The sequence below is a fragment of the Salvelinus sp. IW2-2015 genome, linkage group LG37, assembly GCF_002910315.2.
Source record: "Salvelinus sp. IW2-2015 linkage group LG37, ASM291031v2, whole genome shotgun sequence".
NCBI lineage: Eukaryota > Metazoa > Chordata > Actinopteri > Salmoniformes > Salmonidae > Salvelinus > Salvelinus sp. IW2-2015.
In genome coordinates, this window is record NC_036876.1 from 6022063 (window position 1) to 6041632 (window position 19570).

The window sequence follows — 19570 nt, forward strand, 5'->3', positions numbered from 1 at the left end:
ACACACATGCACAGGGGGAGAGAGTCAAAATGTGAAACATATGAAAAGATTTTAATAAATACCCAATACAATCAAAGGTCAAATAGGGGGTGCTTATATTTGTCCTGTTTCACACATTTACATTTACATTTAAGTCATTTAGCAGACGCTCTTATCCAGAGTGACTTACACATGTACTAATGGTTAACCTGTACAAGTGCTTGGTGTGAAATTCCACTCCCCCTGAGACACTCTCAGAGAGTGGGGTCAAGGCCAGGGATCAGGCATTATTGCGCAACCCTGGAGCAATTAAGGTTAAGTGCCTTGCTCAAGGGCAGATCGGCAGATTTATCTCCTATTCGGATCAGGGATTCGAAACAAGCAAGCTGTTGACTGGCCCAACACTCTAACCACTAGGCTACCTGGCGCCCCAATGTAATAGGCGCTCCTAGATTAGACCACTAGAGGGAACTCTAAATCAGTGCATAGCCAAACAACTCAGAACTGTCTATATATAATTTTCTCAACAATCGGAACTAGACATGTGATTATGAGACTGTATGCATCAACCTTTTATATATTTTAAAGATATGTCATTTACAGTTGAATTGAAGTTAACAGGACGTTTCAAGGCTACGTTTGATGTAGGCCCGTAGTTCAGTCTAGATCTTAGGCCATATTCAAATATTTTGACAATACACCCTTCCTTCCTTCCTTCCTTGAGCAAGGGGGAAGGAAACAAGGAAAGACAAAAGGAAGGAAGGCAGCATGTAAAAGTATTGGAACAGGCCCCTCGGTTCCTTCTCCCCTCAGTTGCGGAAAAACCTGGGCCCAAACACCAGTCCCACCACGCAGGTCATCACAAACAACACCCAGAACACCACGGCCAGGGTCCTCCTGTGGTGCTGCAGCACCTCCACCTCACCCACCAGGCCCACACCTCCACCATGGGGCCTATCGCTTGGGTGCATCTGCTCCACCCTTAGGCTCACTGTGGGCAGGATGATGAAGCGGGCGTCCCTGCTGGTATCCAGGGAGAGGACCACCCTCTGGGTGACGGTGGCCAAGTGGGCAGCCATCGACACGGGTGTGCAGAAAGCCATGGGGGGCAGTTGAGCCAGGATGCGGGAGTTGCAGGGCAGGGTGAGGGGGTCGCCGGTCTCCAGCAGGGTGGGGTGGCGGCAGAGGGGGCAGAAAATGGCAGTGCTGCGAGGGCTCTGGGGGTCCGCGGGTTCAGCTGGATACGGGAACAGCTGGATTCTCTGGAGGCACTCGGTGCAGAAGACGTGGAGGCATTCCAGCATGCGAGGACACTTGCCACACTGGTTGTACTCGTGGTAGCAGATGGGACACTCCACCTCTGTGGACTCACCCGGCTCAGAGCCGAGTGCCGCTGCTTCTGCTGATGCTTGGTCCCCCTGGAAGTGCACTGGTTCTGGAGGCTCAGCCATCGTGAGCGAAAGGGAGAGATGGAAGTGGGGATGGGAGTTGGGGGGGAGGGGGGTGGGGTTCAGGGTCAGACTGCGTTTGGGGTGGTCAGATGTTCTTTGCTGCAGATGTTCTTTGCTGCAGATGTTCTATGTCTGCAGAACATGGAGGAAGATATGATATAATACATATTGATTATATTCTGATACAGTATTACAGTTCAAGTGTTTTTGGCTATCATAACCTAACCTTTCAGTAGGTGTGTAACAGAGGGAAAATAAAATGGGCCTAGGCCTATATGGGGTACAAATAGTTCATCTTAAACCTGGTCCTTGGGGTTTTCTGTTCTGTTTCAGCTTGGTTTATGACGAGATTCCTAAGCCCTTGAATCACTGGCTTCAGTTAATTACCAAATGAAGAAGAGATGTAAAGCCTGCCCCCTAGCCCCTAGCAGTGGGGAGCAGAGGAAATGGAAAGCCTGACTGCAGGATCCACACTCAAACTGATATCCCTTTCATACTAAGACGTTCTTCCGCCAACTTTCCCATACTGCCAACTTTTTTCCGCCTTTTCCATATATCTGAAAGCTATTGCCGGTATCAAAGCCAAAACTTTTATTGCCGCCTAATGATCTAGTAATCATTTTGGTAAACTTCTGCCTACGGCTTAGTATGAAACTTAGCCGTAATGCTGAGGCGGCATTGGCACGCACTATGCTATTTAAACCAGTTAAATGTAACTAAATGTAATTCCCCAAAGTAATTATTTATTATGAGAGGGCCATAAACAATAACTAGTAATGTTGCATACTCCAAGAAAGTCTCACTTTTTTTGTAATTTAATTTTAATTTTTTATTGCTGAGGTGTATTCACTTGAGGACACAGCTCAAATACACAGTACAAATATGATAAAAATATGAAATATTTTATATGACGTATTTCCTATTCAACAGAACTGTATAAATACAGCTTGAAATTATGTATATACTTCCTAAATATAGTATAATCAGATTATAACATTTCACCTTCCTTATAACTATAAAATACAGATTTGTATGTTTAGTGTTAGAGAAAATGTGCATATTTTCTAAAGGTCTCTCTTGATCTGTACCAGAACACCCTGTATATAGCCTCGCTATTGTTATTTTAATGGTGCTCTTTAATTATTTGTTACTTTTATTTCTTTTTTTGTTGTATTTTTCTTAAAACTTCATTGTTGCTTAAGGGCTTGTAAGTAAGCATTTCACTGTAAGGTCTTACACCTGTTGTATTTGGTGCATGTGACAAATAAAATGTGATTTGATCAGAACATCAGCCCCCATCACTGTGAAGGTCTCACTGAGCTCTATCTTAGCTTCCTGAACCCATTAGGAACTTCCCTTTCATCTCATATTAATCTTGTCTATCTATGACATTTTTTTTTTTTAATCTATAAACTATTTGAGATGAATCGCTATAAATCGATCTCTGAATGTGCTACTGTGATGAAACCACTCTCTCCTACTGCGCTATGATGTAACGATTGCAGGCATGTGCACAAATCGATTTATAAAACAAAATGTAGGTCCCCTAAACAGGGGACTTTACAATTTAAGAGGCTTTAAACTCTTGATGGTTGCGAGGCAACGCCAGTTAACCATCGTCCTGCCACTTCTCCCATAACCCACCACTAAGCATGCACTGTTTTCTTAACCACAACTGGATGGATCCATTATGAATTACTGTGGGAATAACTATCACTGAACGATGAAAATATTGGCATAAAGTAGGCTAATGCAATTGAAGGCATACTATCAAATTGTTGCTTACTGAAACGCCCAAAGTCATCCAATCATTGTAATACATTTCAAGCAATAGCCTACCCGCCTACGGTCAACTAGATTATAATTTCAGTTTGTGCGCAGTTTTCAGACTGGGACAGCGCCATCGCTCTGTTTTGAGACAAGCATGATAAATCAATGTCCGATTTGTTTTCACTGAATCTCTGTTTGGATATTGGTTAGGCTACAATTAGGCTGGGAAAATGTTAGCTAAACTGAGGCGAGTGCTGCTCATGATCATCTTGTCTAGTTGGCTCATTTATTAGAACATTTTGCCTGCATGTTATGTAGTTTAGTTTAGCTAGTGGATTATTTTGCTCTTCACTCACAGTCGTTTAGTAGCCTAGAACTACTCCCAACCAAAAGCCCGTGACTTCAATCAATGTGATTTTGTTTCACTGATCTCCTTCTGTATACGCTACTTGGTTAATTGGTTTCTTTATGGGCAAATAAGTGGAGGTGGTATAGCTCATCTATTCGTTTGCTCAACTATCACTGATCAGGATCATTTAGCATGCAATAATTTAGCCCAAATCAAGTGTAAGCTATTATTTTTGCTCAATCGAGTAAAGGCAGCTACAAAAGCCCGTGGTTGTGAAATATGAACAGGATACTCGCACGCTTTTGAAGATAGGATTGCAATTTTTTTTGTTTTTTTTGTGTCCCACATTTTTTTATATAGAAAACAACAACCCAATATTGTTAATCAACCAGGTTGTCACCGAAATAGTTATAATATAATAGTAGTCTTACGTTTTTTCTGTTTGTTTGTAAGAGGGGTCAGATAAACATGTCCCTTTTCTTCTCTATATGAAAGCAGTATAATAAGTAAAAGGTAGAGAAGTGGAGGTGGAAAAACAAAGTAGGACAGGAGCTGTGGATAGAAGTGATTACCGGGCCCGACACTCTCTCTCTGTCCCTCTGTGTGTTGTTGTGTTTGGTTGCGTTTCAGGTATTTCTCACTGTGGGCTAGTTAGAATGCTGATGCACCAACAACACCAACGCAACGATCATACAAGGAATAAGAATGCCCTCAGCACTACTGGGTTTGTTTAAAATTCCACTGATAGTTGACTAGTGAAATAGAGATTTGAATCAAGTAAACTGCCAAGGATCTCCTCCCAAAGTGTTGTTCCACTGCTGCACAATAGGACCAATGAACCACAATATGAAAATCAATTGTAATATACAGTACATGATGGAAAAGGGGTGTGCTGTACTCATCTGATATTCCCTTAGGTGTCCATGTGTTTACCTCATAAAGATCAAACTGTACTTTCATAAACAGCAGCCTCTCCATTCACATGGGATAGAGCAAGGCAAGCCGTACTCAACAGGGCAGTTGCCTAGCAATAGTGGTCTATTTTGTATTGGGCCCCAGGAGCAGAGATTGTAAGAAACATGTTTCCATGGGATTGGTCTATCTGTACATGTCACACTTGTATTTGGTTCAATAATCTCAATACACATTCCAGACAAATTTGGTCAACATTTACCCTGTGTAATTTGCTTGACAATAATGAATGACTTTCTCCAACTCCTTGACATCCACAGTCAGAAATGGTATACAGTGCAGCATTACAACAGAATGGCAAAAATACATACTGCATGATGTCACAACTGCTATGATAGCCTGTATATTAATATATTGCCATACTTGATCTACTGTATGTAGTTCAGTTGATATGAAACCACCATGGGAGTTAAAGTCACCGAGAATTCATAACCATGTAGTGTGTGGGAAGATAACAAACACTTACCGCCTCATACACTCGCTGTCACACACCCCTCAGATAACGGTGAGCTTTGACGTTCCTCTCCACTACCAAAATTCTCACCGGACACATCATGGTTCTCATTTACAGTAAAAATTAACAACACACTTCATTAATCTACCTCTCTACCTCTTATTTATACTGGCTCGCTCTCCCTCTCTCTGTTTTCTTTCACTCCATATCTCCTCTCCTCTCTTGCTTTACCCATGCCTTGACATCCTCTCCTCTCTCCTACTGCAGCCAGGGTTATCTCCTGGTTGCCCTGATATTAAGTCATCTCTAGGTTGTGGTGGTAACTGGTAACCAGGGACATGGAATAGAGGTAGAAGCCACCTCCTATAACCCTGACACTTCTCACAGTCCTCATAGTACAGTGTGTTGTATGTACATTGTCTTTGTCTCCTCCAAACTTTACAGTTGGCAGTTTGGCACTATGCATTCGGGCAGGTAGCGTTCTCCTGGCATCCGCCAAACCCAGATTCGTTCGTCGGACTGTCAGATGGTGAAGCATGATTCATCACTCCAGAGAACACGTTTCCACTGCTCCAGAGTCCAATGGCGGCGAGCTTTACACCACTGCAGCCGACGCTTGGCATTGCACATGGTGATCTTAGGCTTGTGTGCGGCTGCTCGGCCATGGAAACCCATTTCATGAAGCTCCCGACGAACAGTTCTTGTGCTGACATTGCTTCCAGAGGCAGTTTGGAACTCAGTAGTGAGTGTTGCAGCCAAGGACAGACAATTTTATGTGTTACGCGCTTCAGTACTCGGCGGTCCCATTCTGTGAGCTTGTGTGGCCTACCACTTCGCGGCTGAGCCATTGTTGCTCCTAGGCGTTTCCACTTCACAATAACAGCACTTACAGTTGACGGGGGCAGCTCTATCAGGGCAGAAATTTGATGAACTGACTTGTTCGAAAGGTGACATCCTATGACGGTGCCACGTTGAAAGTTACTGAGCTCTTCAGTAAGGCCATTCTACTGTCAAAGTTTGTCTATGGAGATGGCATGGCTGTGTGCTCAATTTTAAACCCCTGTCAGCAAGGGGTGTGGCTGAAATAGCTGAATCCACTAATTTCAAGGGGTGTCTACATTATTTTGTATATATAGTATATCTACAGAGAAACATGTCTCTGATCATGCATGTATGCAGTCAAATAAGATCCCTATACAGTTAGGTTGCCAAAAATAGGATACAAAAAAATCACTCTTTGCCTAATTCACAAATATTATCTGTGCATGTGTTTCTGTGCATTCATGCTGTGGTATGGTGTGTGTGTGTATCGTATGTCACAATTATATATGAATATTTACACACTATTCATATATACATATTAATATACAGTGCCGTTACATTAGATGAGTGAAGAGGCACTGTGATACAATATGTCTTTTTGTATCTGTTTTTCAAAGCTAAACTTGCTTTTTGCCTGAGTAACCTCTGGTGGCAGAGAATTCCATGATGACATGGCTCTAATACATAACTAAGCGACGTATTCAATAAGTTTTTTTGTTTGGGTACCGTGAAGAAACCCAGAGTGGCGTGTCTGGTCAGGTATGACAGTCAGTGGACCTTATCGCATCGAGTCACCATAATGTATGTGTGAGATTGGACGTTACACTCTTTCACCCACGAGAGGATGACTCACTTTCAAAACACACACCCAGCTTTCCTCGTCTCCTTATCTGAGCTGAGTTTAAACTTCAGAGCCCCATGTGGGTGTTATTTCAAATGAAGAACGGAATCTCGGTACTTCCCAATCACATGACAAAAGTTAAATAGTTTGTCAATTCATCATTATATGGACTGAGCTGGGAATGAGAAAGTGAAAGGAATGTGTAATTAAAAAAATAAAATTGTATTATGTTTGTAAAGGTTATGGGCAGGTTTAATAGACCCAAATTAAGCCTACCCCTGGACTAAAAAGCATGTTCAGTACAAGTTCTACACGGTTTTGTTCTTTACATAAATAGACTATCCCTTTTTACAGTAAGTCAATCTACAGGTGGCAGGCATAGAGGAAAATGGTTCCTCAGATCACAATAACACATCAAAGAGTACTGCCTAATTTCTTTCAAATGTCTTATCCTCCCTAAGATCCTGTTACTCTTGGCTTTGACTGTAGGAGGAGGAAATCACCATGAAAAGAGTTACTGGGTCACCTGATAGGTCCTGGGCTTTGTCTGGAGGATTAGCGTGGGGAGGAAAGGCTGACGTCACGTTTACGACCAGATACACCCCTGAGAGTGTCAGTAAGAGGGAGGTGCTGGGATTTCTGGGAAGGGTAAAGCCAGTAGAGTGAGTAGAGTGGGTAGGCAGCGGCAACAGAGACAATAGTATGTTGCTGTGTTTTCATAACAGATTGTTGCACAACACGTTTGCAACTATCAGCTTGTTTGATATCAATGTTTCTATTATGCTTACAGTAATCAAGGGCATATCAAATGAGATGGAATTCAAAGGGTATCGGAGCCAGTGTGAGTCACTAGAGTAGACAACAGTGAGACATATGGGTCATCTTAAGTGACTGATATGGGTTTATCTATGGGCTAGACAGGTATTAGCAGATAGGCTATGGGACAGCATCGGAAGTTGACAGCTCAAGCTCCTTGCAGTCAAGGCTCACTCCTGTTCTATCCAGTTACAAAGTAGTCTGCTGTCATCAAGAAACAGACAGAGGGAATTTACTAAGGGATCTGGAATTTTTAAAAGATTCTTACTCGTATCTTTGCCTCTCTCCTCCCCCCATAAGGCAGTTCTGTTGTTTAAAGACACAGACAGACAGGAGCCAGTTTGACACATAATAATATTAAAATCACTATTTCAAAGGAGAGGAAACATTCTTGATGCAAGCACTTTGTCTTACATTCATGGTTCTGTTATATCTGGGAAATGTGGGTGATAGTTCATCTGTATAGTGGGCTTTCTTCATACCTGGAAACTGTGGTTGAATATCAGAGACATTGGCCAAACTGTAGCAGAATGGCCCACTAACTCTCTTCCATATACAGTAAAAAGGACGTGTGGGAGGGTTAGCACGCGAACGCCGCGTCTCTTTGATGACATCACTATTTCCAAAAGATTAGTCATAGGTTACTACTATTTTTTTGGCAATCTGTCAAGTGAAAGTCCCTCCCACACTAAGAAATATAAATATAGCCTAATAGCCAATTCATTCAGACAGTTCATTCTCGTTGAACGAAAAATGTGTTCAGAACTTGAGTGCGGAATTTGTTACCGAAGCTACAACACCGGCCGTCGGTGTCCTCGTGAGTTACAGTGTAAACACAGTTTTTGTGAGCGCTGTCTGGTGACTCTTTCCCAATCCTCAGTATGTGAAGTGGAATCCAAGGAATGTTCGCCGCAGGACAAGACAATTGTTTGCCCACTCTGCCGATACCCGACCTCTGTATCGGGTAAAGTGAGGGCAGCGCTTCGGGTAGACGAAAGTGTTCTAGAGCGCATGGTGGTATCTGGCGTTCTCGATGAAAGCATGACAGACGACGAGGAGGATAGTGAGGGGAAGGAGGATGACAACGAGACTCCTCATGAGAACTCAGCCGAGGAAAGGGACTCATCTTCGGGTTCCAGAGGTGGAAGGTTCCACCGTTCGCTGAGGCGCGTCTGGGGCAAATTCACTGGGAATCATTCCCAAAGGAGAGCGCGTAAGTAGCCCTATTCTATTGCAATACTCTTTAGTTTTCACAAAACATTACTTCATATTCCGGTAGTTTCTTTTCTTAGCCTACTTTGATGGCATTTTCATTAACAAATTACCTGCGGACCAAAGTAGGCTATTATAGCCTGCCTAAAGAAGGCCATTTATTGTATTCTCATACATATTTGATTTTTCCCCTACAGATTGTATGACTGATGAGGACCTAATAGACCTCTTCATGATGTCATGCTATACCATTTGATGCGGACTTCATTGACTGGAAAGTCATCAGGGCTGCATTCAGTACGTTTTTACGTTCTGGCACTTTCAGTTGAACGGATCCGGTGCTGTACTGAACGACCAGTTTGAGAAAGCTGTCAGCGTGCCCACTGCCCTTTTAAATACGTCACTCATTGCTTCAAGCCACACCTCGACACACCCACCAAACGGGAGCCAGCCTATCACAGTCTGTTCAAGAACGTTTTGGGGAAACGTGTCAGTCGGTACAAACCGTTCCGTAACTTAGCAAACGTTCGATCGAACTGAACACACCTCAGCTGCACCTGATTGATCAGAGAGGGGGCGTTGCCGTCCACGAGCCTACACTACAGTAGCCAATTTGGAATGTAGAAGACTGGCGGGTCCAGTTGGAGCAAGCAGTAATATGTATTCCATATAATAGCTAAAAAGGCCTATGTGTCCCTTCACACATGCATGTAATAATTGATGGTGACCAAACACATAATGGTAACATAATTGTAAAGGCCTAAAATAACACAACTATAGGCTATTCTTTGAAGCCATTGGGCTACTGAATGAAATAGTTTTATCTAAAATTGTATTTTTTTGTGCTTTGATGTAGCCTATGGCTTTCCATTTCCAAATTTTAGAATGTGTTGAATATTGTTGGTGCTCAGTTCAAGAGAAAACTTTATTTGAATATAATGTATTTATTTAATTCACTTCTATTGATTGTGTGTGATATTTTACACCTTTGTTTTGTTGTAATAAAACATGTTATTGTTTTGTTAATTTTCATCTCGCCGGGATGAATGGCGTGCAGTAATAACTGATGCTTGCTTTTTCGCTGAAGAATAAGTTAATAAATAATACTGTTCTGAACTTCTGCTTGGTTTACCATTATTTAGAATATAAGACTGCGTAAACTCATGCCGTATAGACCTATCCAACAAGTGAGACCAGGTGTCATTTTCCTAAAAAAATCTGGAGGATGCAATCAACATAAATGGTTGCACCTGTGTTCACATGGGCCGGGCGTGTGTTCAGTGAGGTGAAACGTTCAGAAAATTTCAGGACGCAAATTGAAATGTAACAGCGCTAACGTGATTCCCTGGCCTATTCTATACAGACAAGAATATGTTTTAATCTACACAATACATCCCTATTGAAACATACTGTAATGTTGCACTCTTCTGAACGGGTCCTGAATTAGATGCACCTGTTGAGATAGCAACAGGCACATCTAATATGCTAATCAAGGGGATCTGTGAGCACAGCGCACTATTTAACAACTAGAGGAACCTTGAGGTTGATCAAGGCTTTTACCTTGGACTCCTTGTCAGTTACAATCTGATTGTGCTGCCGTGTATCATATGTTGGTTGATGGCCAGCAATAATGTCGAGGACTCTAAGACTTAAATCTAGGTATGTTCTTAATCAAGTAGCTTCAGACTATTGCCCAATACTTTGTGTACTGTGATAACAATGAGAAATTTACTTGTCTTTCAGTAATGTAAATATCTCTTTTTTTTTTGTCCTACAGACTTCTGTTCCTGTGCCTGGTATTAGCTACTGTGGATGTCAGTTCATGTTTATCAAGGGGTAAGAGTAATAAACATGATACCATTTCTATTTTTAACTTATTGCACAGAAAGTGAATGTTTTTTTTGGGTCATACCTATGTCCGTAAAGTTTTTGTTTGTCATAGACTTCAATACGTGAGTTGGGTTAATGGTTAACAACATCCAGCTGCCCAGGGGTATTGCTCAGAATCTATCCTTACATAACCTGTGTGCTTGACCTCATATCTTGTGACGTGAAATTGTTTTCCTTGAGGCGATATGATTTAGACTGTTTGTTTGAAAACAACATGCTCAGTGAACTTCCATAGCTGCCGTGTTACTTTATTAGTCACCATACATATTAAATGTAAGGACAAGCAAACTTTTAACATTTTATATTTAGAGCTCAGCATTTTTTTTCTGTCCAAATAATCTGACTAGGAAATTGAGCACTACCAACATGTCCATTTAATTCAGTGACGCAATTGATGTGAGGTTTTAATTCACTCACCAACAATTTTACTGAGTTACAGTTCATATAAGGGAATCTGTCAAATGTAAAATTCACTAGGCCCTAGTCTGTATTCCCAGTCATGTGAAATCCATAGATACCTTTAGAAAGGTAGGGGCATGGCTCAGAAAACCAGTCAATATCTGGTGTGACCACCATTTGCCTCATGCAGCACAACTAACTCTATGCGAAGGAGCTATCAGGCTGATTGAAGAGGAGTGTGACAACATTCCACAATGGCTGTGCGATGTTGCTGGATATTGTCAGGAACTGGAACATGCTTTTGTACATGTCGAACCACAGCATCCCAAACATGCTCAATGGGTGACATGTCTGAGTATGCAGGCCATGGAAGAACTGGGACACTTTGTGTACAGATCCTTGCGACATGGGGCTGTGCATTATCATGCTGAAACATGGTGGCGGATCAATGGTACGACAATGGGCCTCAGGATCTCATGGTATCTCTGTGCATTCAAATTGCCACCGATTTTTAAAATGCAATTGTGTACGTAGTGTATGTCTGCCCATACATAACCCAACTGCCACCATGGGGCACTCTGTTCACATTGACAAACTGCTCGCCCACACAACGCCATACACGCTATCTGCCCGGTACAGTTGAAACCGGCATTCATCCGTGAAGAGCACACTTCTCCAGTGGCCATCGACGGTGAGCATTTTGCCACTGAAGTACGTTACGACGCCAAACTGCAGTCAGGCCCAAACGCTGGTGTTGACGAGCATGCAGATGCGCTTCCCTGAGATTATTTATTTCTTTGGTTGTGCAAACCCAGTTTCATCAGCTGTCCGTGTGGCTGGTCTCCGACGACCCCCGCAGGTGAAGAAGCCAGATGTGGAGGCCTAGGCTGGCATGGTTACACGTGGTCTGCGGTTGTTATGCCGGTTGAACGTACTGTCAAATTCTCTGAAACTACGGCGGTGGCTTATGGTAGAGAAACTAACATTCCTTCCTCTGGTAACAGTTTTGGTGGACAATCCTGCAGTCAGCATGCCAATTGCACGCTCCCTACAAACATAAGGCCACTCTAAAATGTGCAGTTTTGTCTCACCAACACAATGCCACAGATGTCTTATTGTCCCCAGCACAAGGTGCACCTGTGTAATGATCATGCTGTTTAATCAGTTTCTTTATATGCCACACCTGTCCGGTGGATGGATTGTCTTGGCAAAGGAGAAATGCTAATTTACAGGAATGTGAACAAATTTGAGAAATAAGCTGTGTTTGACATTTCTGGGATCTGTTATTTCAGGACATGGGGACAACACTTTACATGTTGCATCTTGTAATTTTGTTCAGTGTATTTAGACATGAAATTTATGAATAATACTGAATTGCACTCTTATTTCCCTGTAGGCAGGAGAGCAGTACAGGAACAGAGAAGTTCTCTCGGTACACAGGGCCCAAGAAAATGGAGGACTTTCTACAACCCTTACACATTTAGCCAGAGCCATAGTCTCAGCCCAAGCCAACCGGTCCCCAGTAGTGTCCTTAGGCTGAGACCGGGAGTCCAAACTGGGATAGAAGGTTCCCCTGATGGTGAGGAGTCTCAGCCTCCCAACAGTCAATCTAACAGATTTTCAAACATCTCTGTGCCCAGTAAGACTGTCCATTTTCGTACCTACCCTTCTAGTGGCCTAGGTAGCCCAATTGTCCCCAGAACCTGGGGTGCCTCTGGTACCTTTCATTCAGTCTCAAACCCTATGATCCAAAGGAGCCATGTTACCACCAGTAGTTCGCAACCTGCCAGGGACATATTTGGCTCTCCTGCTGTTGAACACACCCCCATCCCAGCCCAACAGGCTGAAAACCCTGTGAGCACGAATGAGAAATCCAAATACAGAAAGTTTCTGTCTTCCTACCGCTTCAGGGAATCCCAACCCACTTCCAGCACCTCTGAAACCACTCGCAAGGGCCCTAGTGAAGGAGTGAAGACCATTAGCAGACTTGGTGCTGCCTCTGCTAACCAAAGTGAAGGAAACTCCAGTGTTCATGGATCTGGAAGATCCACACATGTGCAAAGGGGGTATGGCTACATAGGCTCTCAGTTGTACCCTACAGCTTTTAAGTCTGCCAATGGACAACAAGTGCACCCACCAACTCTGAGCCAATCCGGTTCTTCTAAAGTAGATGCTACCAGTGAAGCCCAACATGCTTCTAGTATCAACAAACCCTTCCATCACAGTGCTAACTTTGCTCGAAGTGGAGATGGCCCTAGTAGCTATTTCCCTGGTGAAATGGCTAAAACTCAGGCTAAAAGTGCTTTCAGCAGAATTCAACCTCTTATTAGATTTGGCTCTTTCTGGAACACAATAGCCCCCACTGCAACTCAACCCACCCAAAGTCCCTCTGAGCCTGCAGAGAGAGAAACTGCCCCTGACCAGTCTTTGAAAACCAAGAGTAGCTATGTCCCTTGGAAGAAATCTGGGCTAAGAAGCTCATCCAGTGGTCAGTACGGGTTAGCCACAGGTGGTTACAAACCTGGAAGATCCATGAATGTCAATACACTCGGAGGGTTCCAATATCAAGATCCCGAGAAAACATTGGCTCCCATCGTGAGTGACGATGACATACCCTCTGTTGCTATCAGACCTTCAATCAACACAAACACTGCAAAGAGTCAGGGTACTGGCTGGAGAAATAGTCATGGTATACCTAGGGGCATGAGAATGAGTTCTGTCAGTGGGTATCCAGCTGTATACAGAAAGTATAGCTTTGCCGCTAGAATTCGAGTAGCTTCCACTACAACTTCCTCTGCCCCAAGCGATACTCTAGCCCCAAGGACATTCAAATCAGGTCCACGAGAAGTCCAACTTATATCCATAGAAGACGACCTAGTCTCTAACAGCCTGCATGCCTCCAATGTCCAGTCTTCAGAAGTGCAGACTACTACCACTGACATGCCTGGCTCTACCACGAGAGCCGGTAGGCCTTGGTTTGTTAGATATACACCTAGCGAGGATAACAAGGCTAAAATCGGCCATGTTTTCAAGGGATCCCAACCAACCCTACTACAATCTCCCCAGAGTGAGAGTCTAAAACATGTTCAGCCAACCTTTAGTCTGCCCGGCAACAATGTTTCCCATGACAGTTTGACTGCAGGAGAGGCTAAACCTGGTCCAACAAGCTCGGCCCCTTTCAAGCCTGAAGCTATATTCAACAAGTTTCAGTCCGTAATTTACAGAAGGCCCAAAGGTTCCAGGTTCAGACAGAATGAAGGTGTTCTGGGCATAAAGCTCCCAGGTGAAACTAGGCCCTCAGGCAGCAATGCATCTGCCCCTGCTGAAATCCAGCCCACCTCCATTACTTCGACAACAGCCAGTCAGAGCCAAAATTTCCACAGTATCGAAGCTTCTCAAAGCAGTGACTCATTTCACAAAACTGTGAATCATTCTGGTTATGAAGACCCCAAGTCTCACCCACATGACTCAGATAGAAATGAAATGACAAGCAATCCCTTTAGGTTCATATCTGGTGAACTCTCAAAAAGCCAGAATAGCTATGCTTTCATGGGCTTCCAAAAACCTAGAAGCAAAGCAGGATCAACCCAGGACAAGGTCGCTGATCTCGGTGCACAAACAGTGCCTCCCATCAGCAAAGAGCATACACCCCCAGTTGTGCCCACCTATGCCCCCAGTGTCCACCCAAGCCCTCCCAGAGTCCAAGTTCAACCAGACCTAAGCCCCACTGAACTTGCAGAGCATCGCAAACCCACCAGCAGCATTGTAAAGGGCAAACGTGTCAAGGTGAAGAGCCAAAATAGTATTTCACCTTCGAACGACACCGCCTCCCAACCAGCCAAGCCCCAAACCATGAGGTTCAAGGCTATCCCATTTGCTGATATCCTAGGAAGTGCCTCTTTCAGTGGAATCCAACCATGGGGAAGCTCCAGACCCAGTGTGCAGTCAACATCCAATACCGCAGCGTCAGGCCACGATGGCGGTGCACTGGACAAGGATCAACCAACACCCAGAGGGTTCGGGTCACCCCAAGGTGAATGAGGGGACCCCAAGGCCTTCCCACTCCCATCATTCCCAAGTAACACTGCTCAGAGTGGCAAGGGGGATGTGGGTAGTGTCATAGGGGATGTTCAAAGTGGTAGTAGTTTGGGAGCCATGAGGAAAGAACTTAACTAGTTGATGATGTCTGCAGGTAATCTTTCCTTGAAGTCAGTCCAGTTTGAATTCATGAAAGATGTGACCTGACCCGATAGCCCTGCTCAAGTATTTATTCAGAACATGGTTGTGCTTGTAAATGTGATAATTTATAATAAATATTCATACTTAGATTTTTCTTGTTCTCTTTAATGCAGACTTGCCATTGGGTTGAAACTTAACAATTCAGCGACGACTAACAGGATTGCAGCGTGGTTAACCTTTTGTACAGGTGACACCATAAGTGTTGATATTGTTATGTGATGTTAGACTTTCTCTTTGGGAAGAATTTACTTATGTTGAACCAACCATATTCACCAACAACTTTTTAGTCTACTTTATCTGGTTAGCCACATCTGACATTGGTTTAGCGGCTTATAAATATAGGATGTATTAACCAGCAATTACCCACTTCAAGCATTGACATCTCAAGAGCAAAATACAGTAAATTAACAATTAGTGCAATTTTTTTTTTCACATCTCACCCCAAGATGCCCATTCTAATCTAATACTAAGTAGTGCACTACATAGGGGAGAAGGGTAGCATTTGGGATGCACACATGGTCCACTGTACATCATTTTAGGGTTGTTTGGGAACAAATTCTTTGGATTTTGTCATGGGGAGTATTAGTTAACGGAAATGGAGGGAGACTTATTGGAATTTTGTTGGTGAAATTATAGTTTACCCATCAGTTGAGTCCCTTGTAAAGGTCCTCTGGCTAAAATCTACTGACAGACTTTCTATCCAGTCTCGGCTTGAGGGTTTGGCATAATGGTCCCTTATTTGACAAAACCACATGGAAAACGTCTCTTTTAAAAAAAAGATAATGACTGCTCTTTTGGATGTTGTAAATGAGTCTAGTTTTACAAGTCTATCGCAAGAAAGTCTGTAAATGTGGTTTATGTTCACTTGACCTTGCTGCTAGAGAGGGGGGGGAATAGGTCAAATGAGATCGAAACAATAGTTGAAATGCATCTGTCATAAGAACATGTACATTGGAATTAATGTCAAGAGACAATCCCCGAGTTCTAGATCACATACATATTCAGTCAACCTGATATCCAGATTGTAGTCAGTGCCGTTCTTGACATACACACAGTGGAGTAATAGCGTGTCTAGACTTGTTGGACTCATTGATTTAAAGTGCACTTATTCCAAGTACTTAGTTAGCCCACTAGGTGGCGTGTGACTATTTAAAACCAAAGGCATATTTTATTTTTCCAGGTCCCCTTGGTTTCCCCAGTGTAAAGTGTTATGTTAGTGCTTACTTACTACAGGACTCTGTAGAAGTAGAGCAGGGGAACTCAAAGATGAAACTAAAACAAATTCACTGTACATACAAACATTATTGCTGGATTAGTTATAGTCCTACTTAGTTTCTTGTTTTTGTTCTAACTTATTTTTAGTATTACGTTATAGATTACTGCATTATTGGGGTTAGAGCTAGCGAGAAAGGCATTTCACTGTACTTGTGGATGTGACATTAACTTTGAAACTACACTGAACAAAAATATAAACGCAACATGTGAAGTGCTGGTCCCAGCTGTAATAAAATATCTCTGAAATGTTCCATATTTATAAAAAGCTTATTTCTCTCAATGTGTGCACAAATTTGTTTACATCACGGTTAGTGAGCATTCTATCCTTTGTCAAGATACGCCACACCTGTCAGGTGGATGGACTATCAAGAAGCTGACAGCATGATCATTAGTTAGCCCACTAGGCAAAACAACATTTTGATTCAGAGCAATAAAGAAATTGAATAATTTATCTGAGCAAACCAGAAACCTTTCAATATATACATTCAAACAATACTTTTGTGCAGGACTATGGAAGATGAAGGAACCAATCTATCTTTTCAGACTGTTAGAGTATTTCTCTGATAAATATGTCAGTGTATTATAAATTGTATTTTAATGTTTAAGTGTTTGAGAACTAAAAGAGATCCAAATAAAATAATTACACAGGTGCACCTTGAGCCGGGGAAAATAACAGGCCACTCTAAAATTTGCAATTTTGTCACAACACAATGCCACATGTGCTCAGGTATATTTCTGTCTGTAATAAACCTTTTTTGTAGGGAAAAACTCATTCTGATTAGCTGGGTCTGGCTCCCCAGTGGGTCGGCCTGGCTTCCAAGTGGGTGGTGGGCCCACCCATGGCTGCGCCCCTGCCCAGTCGTGAAATCCATAGATTAGGGCCTAATGAATTCATTTCAATTGACTGAGTTCCTTATATGAACTGTAACTCAGCAAAATCGTTGAAACTGTTGCATGTTGCATTTTATAGTTTTCAGTATAGTTTAGTGGCTTTTTACTGGGAATTTTCTTCAGTCTGAATTAGAGACATATTTCACAAGTACAGGGATGTTGTTGCTTTGGTCCAGCCGCTAGTGATCTAACACAGTTCCATGTGTCCATGCTAAGCTCAAATCCCAGTGCTAACAGTCTAATTTATGGAGGATGACCCTTTACCTTTTCCCAGCGTGCAAGCCTCACTAAAATACCCACTTCTTCGCTTGTCCTCAACTGTTTTTCAGGATCCAGCAGCGGGGGGCCAAGGGAGAAGCTTGGGGGATCTGTCAATCAAGTTGAAGTACATTGTACATTGGATTAATGCAACTACCCTACAGCCCACCCACCCCTCCCCTGCAAAACTCGTGGTGTTCCACTTTCCCATAGAAGTCCCCCTCAGAGTTCAAAGCCATCAAAGCCAAGGTGTTAGACTGACGGCTCTTTCTAAGCTCTCTCTCTCGTAACTCTCTTTCTCACTCTGTGTGTTTGTTTTTGCATATGTATGTATGTGTGTGTGTGTGTGTTTTCTCTCTTTAAAACGGTCTACCCCCTGGTCCCCCTGTCTCCCACTGTGAGGGGAATTCTGTACCATGTGTCTGGTTTTCAGGAAGCTTTCAAGGAAAGTAAAGCATGGAGGCCTCACCGTCATCTTCCCCTCCCTCCCTCTCCCTCCCTCGCTACATGTGGTAGTTTTATGTTTTCTTTCTCTCTCTGAACCAAACACGACAGAGTAACTGAACTAACAAAGTACGCAACTAAACACATAAACGTTGACATCCACATTCCCATGGAGCATGATTAAGAGGGGGGGATATTGAAGACATTTTTGTTTGGCTAAGAACACTGAAAGAGTGGGAGGAAGGAGGACAAAGAAAGGGGCTGAAAATACATTAGAAATGGTTGGGTCTGCTGTGGCATTTGCAGATCAAATTACTTCAGATACCAGAAGCATTGGAATCGCTGAGTTTTACTATTTCCATATTAGTCTGTACTGTAGTAATTGTGGTAACGCACTGCAATGTTTACCATCAACATTTTCATAATAAATTACCTTAAGTGCACAACATAGAATGTGATTGATTAAAAAAGGAGAATGTGAAGGAGAGGGTGATTAACCGAAATGTACGAAACTGTACGGTTATTATCAAGTATACTATGAATCTAGAGTTCAGATATTTATAAAAAACTATAAAAACATGATGTTTGTGCTACAGTGTGTTTCTGTGCATCTGGTTCAGGGACTCCTGCTATTTCTGTGTCAAACACGGAGTGAGCTTCCTGTTTGGCCGTGCCAGAGAGGAAGTCATAAAGCAGGAAGACTTCCTGTATTCTTACCAACGTGCCGATGGGTCAGAGCACAGCTACATGCTGCTACATCATATGGGGGTTGGAGCTGATGAATGACAGATCATGGGAAATTAAATGTATTAAAATGCATCCATTCTACGCTTTTATCGTGATAAAAAGCCAATTAATATACTTTTTGATACCACTACACAGGCTTGAAAAAGCCCCCACGTACACATCCAAAAGTCATTCTGGAACATGTTAGCCATACATTTTTTGTTTCGTCAAATACAATGATGGATTAATATGTACAATGCACAGTATCACATCATCACTTATTTTTTTCAGTTTTCTTTTATAGCCTACTGATGAGTATTACATACTGTATACATTGTAAGCACACACCTGTTGTCTGTGTGTCATGTGTACCCCAAGCCCTACAATGTCTAGTCTGTATGCATGTGTGTGGATCCGCATGCTCCTGTCCGTCACCCTAACACATGGCTGAGACCAGTGGAGGCTGCTGAGGGGAGGACGGCGCATAATAATGGCTGGAACGGCTCGAATGGAATGGTCGAACACATGGAAACCATGTGTTTAATGTTTTTGATACCGCTCCATTGATTCCGCTCCAGCCATTTAACACGAGCCCGTCCTCCCCAATTAAGGTGACACCAATCACCTGTGGCGGAGTGTTTGGGTGAGAGGCAAAGGACGCTGCTGTACAGAGGGTGTGTCCTTCTACCTAGTTTTGCAACTAGAGTTCACAGCCACAGATCCACCTGTTGTCTTCTGGCCTTCGAGGAAAGCTGCTCTCTTCCTCTCTCTTTCAGTTTCTG

The 19570-nt window shown here is 42.9% G+C and overlaps 2 protein-coding genes and 1 long non-coding RNA gene across 3 annotated transcripts; 2 read left to right on the top strand and 1 right to left on the bottom strand.

The window, feature by feature from the left end:
• Positions 1-95: 95 nt before the first annotated feature.
• Positions 96-1556, bottom strand: LOC139023857 (E3 ubiquitin-protein ligase RNF186-like). Its single transcript, XM_070437904.1, has one exon. The coding sequence runs from the start codon at positions 1428-1430 to the stop codon at positions 789-791; it is 642 nt and encodes a 213-aa protein (XP_070294005.1). The 5' UTR covers positions 1431-1556; the 3' UTR covers positions 96-788.
• A 6630-nt stretch (positions 1557-8186) lies between these two features.
• LOC111960324 (RING finger protein 227-like) lies at positions 8187-9247 on the top strand. Its single transcript, XM_023982290.2, has 2 exons — positions 8187-8667; positions 8864-9247. The coding sequence occupies exons 1-2, from the start codon at positions 8208-8210 to the stop codon at positions 8920-8922; spliced, it is 519 nt and encodes a 172-aa protein (XP_023838058.1). The 5' UTR covers positions 8187-8207; the 3' UTR covers positions 8923-9247.
• A 968-nt stretch (positions 9248-10215) lies between these two features.
• Positions 10216-12899, top strand: LOC111960121 (uncharacterized). The gene is made up of 3 exons (XR_011475059.1): positions 10216-10325; positions 10444-10502; positions 12352-12899. It is a non-coding gene; the product is annotated as an uncharacterized lncRNA (long non-coding RNA).
• The last annotated feature ends 6671 nt before the right edge of the window (positions 12900-19570 follow it).